At 40.4% G+C, this 14345-nt stretch overlaps 1 protein-coding gene across 1 annotated transcript in view; it reads left to right on the top strand.

Moving 5' to 3' along the window:
- The window catches only part of LOC106936136 (netrin receptor UNC5D-like), a 60144-nt gene that overhangs the window by 29422 nt on the left and 16377 nt on the right, over nucleotides 1–14345 (top strand). The window contains exons 5-7 of the mRNA XM_015016963.1: nucleotides 2033–2204; nucleotides 8953–9180; nucleotides 14133–14282. Of these exons, the coding sequence (XP_014872449.1) occupies nucleotides 2033–2204; nucleotides 8953–9180; nucleotides 14133–14282 (550 nt within the window). The remainder of the gene's footprint in view (nucleotides 1–2032; nucleotides 2205–8952; nucleotides 9181–14132; nucleotides 14283–14345) is intronic.

The raw sequence follows: 14345 nt of genomic DNA, 5'->3' as shown, positions 1-14345 counted from the left end.
TGTGACCCGTGGATACTGATAGCAGCACACAGATCTTCGTTAACTTGTTTTCCTTATGCACTATCCCTGCAGCGGAGCCCATCTGCTGCTGCCACCACACATGTTTGTTGTAAGCAGCTTTTAATGAGCACGCTCCGACTCAAAGTCAGAGCATGGCGACTCTTCACCTGCGCCGGAGCTAATTCTTGCCGTCCTTCAGCACAGAGAAACAACTTGAACTCACGGAGCCAAAAGTCGGCGACACGCCGGCTCTGAGGCGTCCGGACCTGGAAGTGCGACCCCACAGGGATGCATCCGGATCCCAGCAGCGTTCAGGCTCCTCTCATTAGTCTGTTTTCCTCGCTGCAAGAACAAAGGCTCAAAGGGAAATGAACACAACACGTCTGTTGTGACAAATAGAACAGCTTAAATATGGAAAGTCTGAACAGCACTTACAGTGTTACAGCGCCATGTGCAATCTGACTAAAACTGTTACAGGTATATATTTGAGTAAAGTGAAAATTTTTCTTTTATTCTATGAACTACTGACAGGAGTTAAAAGCAAGAATGTAGTTTTTATTTGCAGAAAATGAAAAATGGTCAAAATAACGGAAAAAGATGCAGCGCTTTCAGCTTTCAAACCTCAAATAACGCAAAGGAAACAAGTTCATATTCATGTAGAAACAACAACACAAATGTTTGAACTCAAGAACAGTTCAGAAATCAATATTAGGTTTAATAATCATGAGGTTTTTAATGGGGTTCAGGGCAGTGGTCTCTTCATTTTTCCAGAGCTGTCATTGCAATCAGATTCTTACATACAAAAAAGATATACCTCTTTTAATGCTGTCTGTACTGAAATATCAAACTTTTCCCGTTTTGGCTCAGAAGTTAATAACTTTCTCCAAAAGTTATTAGCTCTTTAAACAATTTGCAACAGCCCTGGTGATGTAACTTTTTATGTCTCTGCAAGCATGACAAAAGAAAAAGGAGGTGGATAGTCAGTGGCGTGGGCAGACATCTTGGGGCGCAGCAGCTCAAATACAAACAGGGGCACCTTGTGCTGCAGATGGAGCCGCCAGCTGTGTGAGATTTATTACAGGCCCAGCTTGAACATCATGGATGTATAGCTATTTCAATGAGGCAGGTGTTTAACAATGTCCACCCAAAATATAAAATAAAATCAACTTAAAAGAAGGATATGTTCTAAGTTGATTTTAAACAACATATGGATGTTGTAGGTCATCGAATATTTTGAATTTGTCATAACATGTTTTTTGTTTTTGTATCAATCTGTGTCTGGGATTGAAATGGACTGAAAGGCCTGAAGGCCACTCAAAGAGGAAGAAGCTATTACTTGAAACGAAACATAAAAAGCAGATTTCAGTTTACAAAGTAACTTCATTTTCAGATATGTTTCCTGTGGTCTGATGGTGACAGTAAGGTTCCTTTTGGAGGAAAGAGGTTTGAGGCATCGACATCATCCCAACTGTGAAGTGCAGCGGAGGCACCATTGTATTGTGTGATTGTTTTGCTGAAGGAGGATCGCAAGGAAAGTACACTGTGTGAAAATGTCCAACATCATCTTAAGACATCAGGCAGACAATCAATGGCTTCTCCAAATGGACAATGCACCGCCAAATTAGTTTAAACAGTTAAAATTTTGGAGTGGTCATCACAAAACATTTATCTCAGTCCCAGAGAACAGAATCCCAGAAAACTGATGTCAGATACTTGTCAAAAGAAATCTATTTTATACAAAGGGGGCCACAAAGTTTAAACTTTTTTTTACCCAATACTGAGAAAATGTACCTAATTTTCTGAATTTGAAGGAAGTAATAAAAATCATCTGAAAAAAACTCTAATTATTATCCTGTCACTTAGTGTCCCGTTTTAGTGTAGTTTAATATCAGATGAATGTATAACACAATTTCTTTGAGTTATTCACTTCAGCATTTACCAAAAAAGACTGCATGCTTGTTTCTGATGATTTCTGCGAAATAACATCAAAAACAAAAACATTTTGTGTACTTGTGTGTGTTTTCCTGCTTAGCGCCCAGACACTGGAGGGCTGTGAAATCCTCCTGGGCCCAGAGGTGACGTACGGTCCTTCAGGCCTGGATCTCTTTTGTCCTGTTGCCATGACCGTCGCCCACTGTGCAGAGGTGGATGCTGAGAACTGGAACATTCAGCTCAAGAGGAAAACCCAGGACGACAAATGGGAGGTAAGCCGCAGGCCGAACACCTGTCAAGTACATTACAGTGTGTCCAATCCGAACCTGGCTCAGAAAATGCCACTTGGTCCGCATTGCTTATCTTTTCCTTTGTACTTCCGTTTTTCTTTGTAGCTAAATGTCAGCAGTAATAGAGGTTTGGTAGCTCAGGAGCCAGACAGATCTGTCAGCTCACTTTGTTTGCTGAGGCTGAATATGTTGTCTGCCTCTTGTTTGCACATACTGTCTCCAAGTTAGGTCAAGTCAAAGCAATAGCAGCTTGTCTTTGAGCACTGGGTTATACATGTATAGATTTTTAAAAAATGTGAATTTTAGTTAAATGAATGTTTTCTCCACTATTTAAATTACGTTAAGCTCCAGCAACCTCTAGTTGCTGTTTTTTCTTGTGAAGTTTTGTGGACTTCCTATGTGAATAATAAACGGTGTTTGATACAAAGTGTAAATTGAGCCATATTTTACTTATTTCTGATGAGCTGAGGGTAAATATTTTAAATGAAGTGGTTTGTTTGAAGGAGTCATGTTCAATGCAATTAAAAATACTTTATTGGTTCCCAAATGGCAGCGATGAAAACCAGTATGGATTAAAATTTCTGAGAAAGGCCAAACTTGTTAAACTGGGCTTTTTTGATTGTTAGAAGAAAAATATGTTTTTATCTAAGAAAAAATGCACTTTTTAAAATCTTTATTTAAAATAACTGATTCAGAAACAAATCAACAAAAAAGTGCAATTTATCATGAAAAACTGAGTAGGTTTTGGTACTGATATGGTGCCATAAGAAATATCTTTATCACTGTGGTCACCAAACAAAGGTTCTCCTATCATGTTTTATGTCATATTTTGCTTGTTATTCATTTTTTAAGGTTTTGTTGGCTCTAGTGGGCTTTATTTGAAAGTAGTTCGACAGGACAGAGGCTAATGAGAGAGAGGGAAGACATGCGGCAAATGTCACCTGGCTGGGAATTGAACCTGCGACCACCGGCATGAGGACATGAGGCCTCAATACATGGGTTGTGCTTTGACCCTGTGCCGCACCCTCATCATTTTTTATTCAAATGACAAAAGTTTTTTTTTTTTTCCCTTAATCTATCTCTCAACAACATTAAAATGGATCAATTAAAATGAGATTTCTGAATGTCTTGGTAAGGAAAAAAACGTATTAAATCAAATATTAGACAATTATTCCTCCCAACACAGATCATTTAAACTGTTGGTGACCACCCTCTGCTTGGCTATCTGTAAATATGTACTTTATAAGACAAAAGTCACTTAGTCAGTGTGATATATGGTGAGCTATGTGCCACTCATAAAAGACTGTCAGGCTTACTTGGGCGAGTTGATTGATGCGACCTCCGATCCGCTCGGCCTCCAGAGTGTGACATAAGGCCATGTGGATGTAACACTGCTGCTCTGTCAGGAGGGAAATAAAGAAACAATTACAGCTTGTAATGGCCAGAGAGAGGCATGGCTGCTGTCAGTCTGCGAGGAGAGAATGGCAGACAGGCGTTGGGGGAGTTGGACACAAGAACTATCGATTATTAGATCAGGAAAGGCACAACACAGCGAATTTAGGCGTAGGGCAATCGTGAGCAAAATCATGGGAGTTGTTCCTCCAATGACCTTGGCTCTCTGGCCACACACAGTTGATCAAGCATTGATTTTAAACTCAACAGAGTGGCATTGCTCTCATTTTTCTGTTTCTCGCTGCTCGTTAATGCTGCTGTTCAACAGGACACGTTGTATTTTCCTGAATTCATCCCTTCTTTTTGTTTTTTTTCTGTCCTTTTTCCCCCATTGGTGCTGATTGTTTCACTTGTCTGGATGAAATCCAGAGAGTTTAATCCCTGGCCCAGAGGCATAACATGCCCCAATAGCAGTTGTCGCCTCGCATTACTTGCTCGAGTTTTGGGGCAGCAACCGGCAGAATGATTACAAGACAAGTGGGAAAAGAAGATTGCCATGTTGGGATTGGGTTATAATGAAGAGAACGGTACGTCGGGAACTAATGGAAACGTAAAGATGATGTAAACCTTTGGCAAGCCCAGAATAGATCAGAATAATGAATGGTGCAGGTTTGCCACTGGCTGTTATGGTGCTTGTCACTTCTTAAGTGTTATTTGGGTCGCTGCTGCCTACAGTCTTCATTGTTAACTTTTGTCTTCTGTCATTGGGAATATCAAAGAGCTCAAGCTGCTTCTTTATCGAGCCCCAAACAAAGACTCCACAGAATACTGTTCAATTGGCAAAATTCAACTCAAAGTCCTTAATAAAAGCGTCCCTTTGTACCTTTTTTTAATTTTAAAAAAAAAAAAAAAAAAAAACATATGGTGGCTCTCTGCTACCTGCAGCTAGCACAGCCTGTTGTGAATGCTAAAGCTAGCATTCACAGCTTTAGCATTCACAGCAGGCAGTAGTAGTTGGAGGAGATCCATTTTTTCACCGATTATCTGTCTCATACCACACTGTCACAACATAGTGATGGTTTAAAAAATATGTAAAAAAAAAAAAACAAACATCTTTTTTTATTTAATAAAAGTTACATAATGCACCTCTGATCCCAGTTGGGAATAAAATGTGGCAGTTTTCTTCAAATAAATTCTCATGGCAGTGAACAAGTAGGTGACAAAACAGCATTTCAACTGAGTGTAATGTGCTCCAGATGCAAAGTGTGTGTGTGTGTGTGTGTGTGTGTGTGTGTGTGTGTGTGTGTGTGTGTGTGTGTGTGTGTGTATATATATATATATATATATATATATATATATATAGAGAGAGAGAGAGAGAGAGAGAGAGAGATTTTTCTTTTTTTATTTATTTAGAAAAATATCTTGGAATAACCCAGATCAACACAGATTCTCAAATGGTAGGTAGCATCAGCAAATGCAGCAAAAAAATAAAAAGCATGAAGAAGAAACATGTAATAATAATAACAATAATAATAATAATAATAATAATAATAATAATAATAATAATAATAATAATAATGATGGGGGAGGGAAAAAGCCAGTTTGCACCACAAAAATCCTTGTTTGCTTCTCCCTTGACTTCAGATTCATGTTTATGTAACCTTGGCTTTTACAAGCATCCTCTGTTTGCTCTTGTGTGACAAAAGGGAGGCAATTTCTTAAGATGTGCCAGAGTTCTGAGTGAGAGGAGAAAGAAAAGAACAGAGGAAATAAGAACGGAGTCAAGATTCATGTCACTTTGAGATTTCACTCTAATATTAAAAGGGCACAGAGCTCCTTGGAGCTTCTTGGTTGGAAATAATGACTCACCATTGAGGTTTAACCTAAAGAGGCAGAGGGAGAAGGGTTTGAAGATGCATAATACCTCCAAATCCACAGTGCCATTAAAACACCCTCATTTCTGCTGTCATTAAAATGCATATGACTCACAAGAGTCCTCAACACTCCCAGCCAAGCTGTGTTATTATTCAACACCATAACGCAGTGTGTTAAGCTGCGCTTATGAGAAAGCAGAAGGCATAAATACAAAATGCATAAACATAAAGTATTTACAGGAGTCCTATCACCTGACTAGGATGGGGCTGAACCAAATGGTAGCAGTTCACGTCTCATCAGTAAAGCAGGGCAGACTGTCAGATTGGGCTGCAACTAGTGCTATTGGTGAATCTATCAATTATCCTGAGGATTAATCAATGAATTAGATTTAGAAAATTCCACATTCTGCAGATTTTGTTTTTTTATTTAACCAACACTCCAGATATGTTTTTGAAGAGGGAACAACATAACATGATTTAAAGCTGAAAAAGTTGATTTTATATAACACTCCCACTTTATTTATTTTTTTTCACAGAATTTGAGTCAGGTGAAGCTAAAGCTGCCACTTGATGAATTTTGAGTAGACAAAGGATTTTTGTTGTCATAAATACACAAAATATATATATATTTATTGTACAGTTTTAGGGTTACTTGTTGCTCTGGGTGTGTTGTTCTTTCAGCAAAATGGCCTTGGAGTCTGTATGCTCCAAGTAATGATTAATGGATTACTAAGCTAGTTGATGATCATTTCAATAATCGATTAAACACAATTAAACATAAATAATCACAATTAATTTGATTAATTGTTTCAGCCGTATTGTCATGTTCTAGATGTTAAACAGGAGCCGCCAACAGGTCTCCTCTGAATGATATGTTGTCTCAAGGAACTCCCTGATAAAATAATGGTTGAAAACATCAATCAGTAATATTTGGTCATGTTGCTGACGTTTACAGGTGGGGTTCATGTAGACATAGCTGTGAGCTAAAAGACGATATAGCAACCAAATTTGTGGACCCTCACTACCCAGCAGCAATGTTCGTATTTTGTTAAATGTCTAACTTGTTTTTGTTGAGAGGAACAAAAGCAACTGTGGAACTGAACCACTTTTGTTGTACGTTGACAGTTTACACAGGATCGCATAAACTCCTACAGTTCTCTTGTTCTGTTCTAATTCCTCTCTTTGTTCCTGTTATTACACAACATGTTAAGTATAAATATCCTCCTAAATTTTCTCAAAACCCTCCTCCATTTTCTTGTTATGAGTCCACCATGAATTGTCTACGGTCCTCCAACTTTTGCTTTTTGTATTTCTAAAAAATGTTGTAGCAATCTCAGGGAAAGTTAATTGTTTCCGTCTGATCAGAATCTGCTTGATGAGGCAACTGAAAATGCACGGAGTCCCGCCGGTCTCTGGTCAAAGAGACTGAACCACAACGAATCTCAGCTTACAATAAAAAAACAAAACAAAACATAACACGGTTTGGAAAAGATTAGCTTGGAGTCATTCGGCCTTAGATTGTAAAGCGCTGTAATCTGGTGAAAGCTGCAGTAAAACAAGACGGGCAGGGAGCGAACATGTGCAGCTCTCCTGTCTCGCATGACGTGACTGCTGCTAGCATGACTTTTAATTGGCGCTTTGCCAGTTAACTTGATTATTTGTGAGCGGAGACGGCTCCTCCAGCTGTGTTTTAGCACGCCGTTTGGTCTCACTGCTCCTCATTAAATCGTACCTTCGCATGAATTTCACGGATTCCGTCTCCTTGCCAGGGAGCGGATCACAATGCGCTGTGTGACTGTACTGTGAGGAGGTTCTTGAAAAACCACTTGAACAAATCTGAGGTGGGGGGATAATCTGAATCCTACACCCACTTTTTCTTTCCTGGAGTATTTTACTGCCATTAAAAATCTAATTCCTTGAAGAACCTGCTTTCCCTATCATTATTAGTTACTGTTTGAGGAATTTGTCCCTTGAGGTGTGATTTAGGGGAAAGCAAGAGTGAAGAAAAAACAGATTCCTTCATTCCAGTTGGAAATAATGAAGTGCTTTCCAGCTGCTCGAGTCATCTCATAAATAAAACAGTCTGTGTTGTTTGTAATGACAACATTTTGTTCAGCTCTGTACTAACAACATCACTCATGTAGGAAATGGCTTTCTACGTTCAGCTTCCAACCTCTCTGAGTTCATGCTGTGTGATTAAACCTACCATATGTCACCTAACTTATGATTTGAGAGCAGCATCACCTCGTGCTAAAGTTAATTGTCTCTGTCATGATATTGATGCAGCTCCTATTTCTCTCTATACTGAAGACTAGCAGCTTTGTCTGCCATGTGAAACGGCTGCAGCAGCAGTGTGTTGGTTCTGATTACTGAGGGGTGTTTTTTTCTACTCTCATGCAAGGTTTTCAATCTTAGGTCTTTTACACACGTAGTCAGAATATCTCTACCGCATCTTTTATAAATATATCATACACACGTTACGGGTTTCAGAAAAGTTTCAATCCACATAAACCCGCACACATCCGCCACTGAGTGCTGTTTTAAACATCCCGAGCCCATAGGAGGCACTGTGGCGCAAAGCCAAAACCTATGTCAGCCTATCAGATTGCTTCAAACAATCACAGTTTCCTGTTAGGAATTCAACATGGCACCAGAAGGTTCAGTCATGTGGACAGACACAGAGGTTGAAGTCATTTTAAATAGTTTATTAGAATGTAAAGTTAATGAAATGAAACAAGACAATGTTTATTGGGATTCACGTCAAGGCAAGTATGTGGTTATATTGGCGCAGAGTGTAATGCACGGGGCCCTAAATCTTTTTTTTTTTTTTTTCCATGTACACACACAAACACAAATATGGAGTTTTCTCAAATATCCACTTTAGTCTGAGTTATTTTTAATTTTATTTTAAATAAATAAGCATTTCTAATGATATTAAACTGAGTTTTTTTGTGTGGGTGAAATGCCAAAACTCATAAAAATGTTTTAGTTTTCCCATACATCCAGCTTCATGTGGACCAAGCCTTCACTGAAATACAATATGACTGAACTGTGTGGAAGCATATCCTATCATATTTCAAATTTGCCATAAATTGAAAGCCCTGCTGGAAGTCTGTACATAACGTCTGACCAATGAGGTGCATGTGTGCTGTGTTGTATCATTTGTACCCTAATTTTACTTAACCACATAGAGGCACATTCAGCCATTTTGACCCTCTGAATTGCCATTGATCTACATCACCTGCTAAATTTTGGACATACTTTCAGTTAATTGTTTCTAAAATGAGTATACGCTTGGATAAATCAAATAAGTTCAAAAAACATAAATGTGTTGAAGCTCTCTAGTGTCATTTTCATTTTAGGTTGCTCAGCTGGCCATGCAAAAATTAAAAATGTTCAACGTGTTCGTATTTATCTTCAGGTCTGCAACCCGTCATGCGTGTTCTCTTTGTTTACCTTGGCAGGAAGTGATGTCAGTGGAAGAGGAGTCCACTTCCTGTTACTGCCTGATGGATTCGAGCAGCTGCCACCTGCTGCTGGACCAGCCGGGCTCGTACGCGCTGGTGGGCGAGCCGCTGACACAGGCGGCCGTGAAGAGGCTGAAGCTGGCCGTGTTTGGGAGCGTGGAGGCGGGCGCCCTGAACTACAGCCTGCGGGTGTACTGTGTGGACGACACGCCGCACGCCTTTCAGGTGTTTGGAATTTGGAAGTTAGATTTGTTTCGTTGTAGCTTTTCATGGCTGTGGTTGGGTTGCGTTTCTCTTAATAATAAAACTGTTGACGCAAACGCAGTCATTGTTCCCTAGTGCCTGAAAACTGGAACTTATCTGCTTTTTTTTTTTCAGAAAGCAGGCTTAAACTCTGAACAGAACAGAAGAGAGATACTCTGAGTAGACCTACTTGGCTCTGTGATAGTCGGGGTTTTCAGGTTTCAGAACAAGGTAGCTCAACTCTGAGTCCAGTTAGCTGAGCCCTGTCTTCAAGACGAAGCTCCTCCTCTCAACTGCAGCTTCCTAGCTCCCGCTGCACAAAACACCCCTGCTACTCCCTCACTCAGCTCCTTCAGACTAGCCAGCAGCAATTAGCAAACACCTGGTGCACATATGCTGAGATCTGTACCAGCTACTTCTCAGAGCGTCGCTGGTAAAAACATTAAAGAGTTGATAGAGGAGCCATGTTGGGATGACTTCCTTAAGGCGGAGTTTCAGAAAGAGCAGAAGTTTTTAACGAGACAGAGATCCAATTTCAGTTTGCTAAATTGAAATTGGATCTCTATATATAGCATTTTTATGACACCTAAAGTTACCATAGTTGCGTGATTATGCTATAAAATGGCACTACATGCCTGGAATACACATAATACTGCCCCTTTAACTAGTTAGATGTGGTTGCATTAAATTACAGGACTTTCACTGGAAATCTATTTTTTTGTGTGTTTTTCATCCAAGAATGGTTAACTCATCTCAGACAAATGAGAAGCTGCAGCCTTTCTTCAAATAAGCCATCAGAGCTTTGCTTTATTTCCGGAGTCTTTGTCAAAAGCAGAAGGATGCACAGATGCACTTGAACGACCGGGAGAGGCTCGGCCTACGTTCAGAGGGCACACCTTGTGCGTTTGTTGGCTTGTTTCTGTGAGGCAGCAGGGGCCACAGAGAGCGACGCCATGTGAGCAACGGCAGATTCATTACCTCGGCGAAACAAGACGGCTGCTTTGTGAGGACTCTGTTATGATGCTCTGCATATGCTTGTAATAGTCTGACGCCACAGTCTTTCAAATGTTAAATCTTAAATCTTGACTGGCTCTTCGTTTAGCAAGCAACCGTACATGCCTTTTGAGAAATGAGGTGTTGTGAACGAACCTGAGGGAAATCAGACTTCACCCCTGGCTCCCCTGAGAGGAGGTTAGGTGATCAGGGACGAGCCGGTGGCTGACTCCCGGCCGCTCCTGCGTGGCGTTGCAGGAAGTCAGCAGCAGCTGGCTTTAAGACGCGCCCTGGGTCGGCTTTATGGGTCGGCAGCCTGCCGAGCAGATGCCAGACGTTTTGCGCATCCCTCGGGCTTTCCTTCCTGTTAACGCCGCATCTCTGTTGCGTGTTTTCCAGAGCTGCAGGACAAAATCAGCCACAGAGCAGATTCAGAACACATTTGTGGAAGTGCGACAGTTCACCATGCCACTGCTGTAGTTTTTTTTCATACTTTGGTTAATTTTTAGGTGCAGAATTCCAAAAGGTCAAAGGATTGTGTTGTGATTCTGATTCTTGGGCAATCAATCAACAGAAGATACCATTTTCATAAAATGGATTCACTCATTGTTGAACGACTGAGTTTTCTCCCAACTTTTGCTGTTGTCATTTTGCAGACAGTGGAGTACAGTAATTTGACAGTTAAACTGCTTCTGTGGGGAAAAGAAAATCTATTTCACATAAATTTGAAAGGCTAATAAATAGATTCATAACACAAAAACAAAGGATATTATATCTCTAAGTTAAATATGTCTTAATTAGGTTTATAAACACACAATATAGTTCCAATTAGTTATACTTTGTCCCCATTAATTGCAGTTTTTATTTCTTAATTTCAGTTGACTATAAAAACCTTGATTCAGTGTACATTTTCAAAAATTGTATCAAAATTATTTATATTTTTTCACAAAATGATGAATTTCAGTTAAGTTTTTTTTTTTTTTAGCGTATCAAGCAGCATTAATCAGAAGTGTTTGATTTCTTAACAAATTGCATCCCAACCGCTTGAAGCAAGACACCGGGTCCCCAGGGGCCCGTTTCACAGAAACTGGTTTGTGAGGACGACTTGGATGCAAATTGCCAGCGAACCATTTCCCAAATGACTTAAACTGGCAGTTTACAGAAAAACTTCCACTGCCCTTCGTCTGCGCTCATGCATGGAGCGCGAGCCTGCCTTCTCTAATGAGGCGCTTTTAAAGTGCCAAAATTAACAGTAAGTTGCTGCTTGACTGTTTCAAATTTAAATTGATTAACAGGCCTTGCCAGCTGGAATATAATGCCTTAAATTAGATTGTTTAGTGGTAGATTTTGTACAGCTTTACAAATTTAAAATAAATTAAATATATCTCAAATTAAAAGGGTTTTTTTTATATATATTATTTCATTATGGTTGAGACCAAAGCATCAGACTGAAGACTTTTATCATCTAACCTTTGGTAGAAAAAGAGAGAAAAGAGAAAAATGGTATAACATTAAAATGGAAATTATTGAGATTTTTTTATTATTATTATTCATCATGCCATATATTGATTTATTGCAACAAGCAAAGTTGGAAATGTCCAAGCTTCCCAGAGAGGTCAGTCCTGAAAAAATGAGACATTTAATCCAAACTCCAAAAGTACAGCTTGCTACATGCTCAGCAGCACAGCAACACACACTTAGCAACACTAGCAACACACACTCAGTCCTACCGAAACATCACAAGACCAGACTGGACACACACATTTGACCTAAACCGTGTTGGTGTCAGTGGAGGATACACGCTGGCATTGTTGGTAGTTCCAAAACCAATCCTCATTACCAGTTGTAACCTCTGGATTAATAACGGAGGATATTCTCATCTATTTATGGAGCTGATCTCCTCCAGCGGACAGCCCAATGCAGCCCCCAGTAATTGTGTTGACATTTAAGAGCCACGCTGCAAAATAAATTCATTATCAAATCATATTTGTGCCTATTGTGAGATCTCATTTTGTGAAAATAAAAACAAACAAAAAAAAGAAAAAAACATGAATCCTAAACCGGCAATATTGCTGAAAACATTTTAAAGGGGAAAGCTGTTACTGCCGTTCCACTGATTTTCTCCTATAAGCCCGTGTTTATTGGGCTAAATTTTACACATTTTCTTGAGTGAATAATGTATGAAGCTCCCAGCATGAGTTTGCTTTGGTCCACCGCAGAAAAGGCTGATCTAGGAAGGCTCGAATAAAATCCTTCACTTATTATGACACAGACATCTTTGAATTGGTCCCAGATCACAGGCTGCTATTGGAAGTGGTGGGCAGCTCCAGATCTTTTCTTTTTCTTCATACTGTATCGAGGAGACTCACCTCGATACAGAAAATGAGCTCAAGGCTGTTTGAAGGTCAAATTTATTTTTCTAGCTCTTGAAAGCACGAGGGACCAGTAGTGAAAAATGAATGGAGCCATATACATGAGTCACATGAGATTGACCACACTACATGTCTAGAAACGTTTACTAGCCACAAACTCTAGCCAAGGTTTGACTCTTGTTGCTGCTTCACTTTCTGCCTCTTCAAAGGCAGCAGTATCTGACCCTATTAAAACAAAAAATAAATTTAAAAAAAGTTGCTTGTTTGATAAGCTTAAACTCTGATCAATGAGTCAGACAGATGTACGAATCTTCATAGACGGGCAGTATTATATGAAAACTTTCCATCATGTTGTGATGTTATTCCTTTATCGAAAACATACCTGGAGTGTTGCCTTTAGTCTTTGATGCCTGGTTGAGAAATCCTTCAGTCTCCATGACAACCATTCCTCCCCTGCCACTCCCCCACTCAGCTCCTTCAGACTAGACAGAAGCAATTAGCAAACACCTGGTGGAACTGCACATCTGCTGAGCTCATTACTCGTTGTGATGACTTCCTGAGTTTTTAAAGAGACAGAGCCCCGATTTCAAGGTGTTGTCGGCCAACCATTAAATGTTAAAGCTAAAGCTAGCATCTGCTATCACAAACTAAAGGGTGATTTTTACATTTTTTAGGGAATTTGGATTAAAATCTAAAATACTTGAATTAATCAAGAGTTTTTCTAAAACACAGTTTGTGAATAATCACAGATTTGAAATCTTTCCGAATCTCATTAAAATCTTATCTCCCTGCTGTAAACTCAGCATCGAGCGCTCTCTCTCGTCTTGTGAGCTCAGTGTAGACTTAGACCTTCAGGAAAGACGGAAAGTTGCATGTTGCTTTCTATCTAAATTACGATGTAAACGTAAAATGTGCAATTTGGGAGCAAAAACCAAACGAAATGGAGGAAACTACATCTGCGTTCTCACTGCGCTCCTTCAGCAGTTGTGGTCAGGCAGGCAGGCGGATGCTGAGCAGCGATGACAGATGAATACCTGCGAGCCACAAAGTGCTCTTTCATCATCTCGAATTCAATTTGGGGGAGGGGGGTGGACACCTTCTACCACGCTTCCACTCCTCCCCCCACACACACTCCCAGAAAACACACCAATCACCCCGGCGTTGCCGTGGAGCTCAAGTCTGTCATGTCGCCGCCGTAAATGGGATGCTAATGAGGGAGCGCAACTTGTAGGATTTGTTCGGCGGAGACTCGGATGTCACTTCATGGCGGCCTGCTTCTGTGTTAATATTTGCTGTGAGTCAATTAGCAGATGTGACAGTCGAAAGGATTAGCAACAGGTGTCGGTGCTGATATGCAAAGGAAGTGTACGTTCAAAAGGGAAAAGAGGATTCTGGGTTTTCTGATTGACTCTAGTTTCTTTATTTTGGTCAGTCACAGCTTCCTCTCCGTTTCCTTCCTGTTTTCCTCTAGTCGTTGTTTCCTCTTCCTTTCCTTTTCAGTTTCATTTCCTCGCTCTCCTCTCTTGTCCACCGTTCGTCACACTGTGCGTTGCATCCTCTCGTCCTCAGGGAGTGGTGGCCGCCGAGACGTCCAGAGGGGGTCAACTCCTCGAGGAGCCAAAGACGTTGCCTTTCAGAGCGAACACCTTCAGCCTCCAGGTGTCGATCCAGGACGTCCCCCAGTTCCTGTGGAGCATCAAACCCTTTACCACATGTCAGGTAACCAGTGTAGTATTTGAGATCAGTCTTGGTCTCGAGACCATTTATTGATGGTCTCGGTCT

This window comes from Poecilia latipinna, unplaced genomic scaffold (assembly GCF_001443285.1).
Source record: "Poecilia latipinna isolate Pla-1442-1.1 unplaced genomic scaffold, P_latipinna-1.0 Scaffold2084, whole genome shotgun sequence".
Taxonomy (NCBI): domain Eukaryota; kingdom Metazoa; phylum Chordata; class Actinopteri; order Cyprinodontiformes; family Poeciliidae; genus Poecilia; species Poecilia latipinna.
This window is presented reverse-complemented; position numbering and strand designations above follow the sequence as displayed.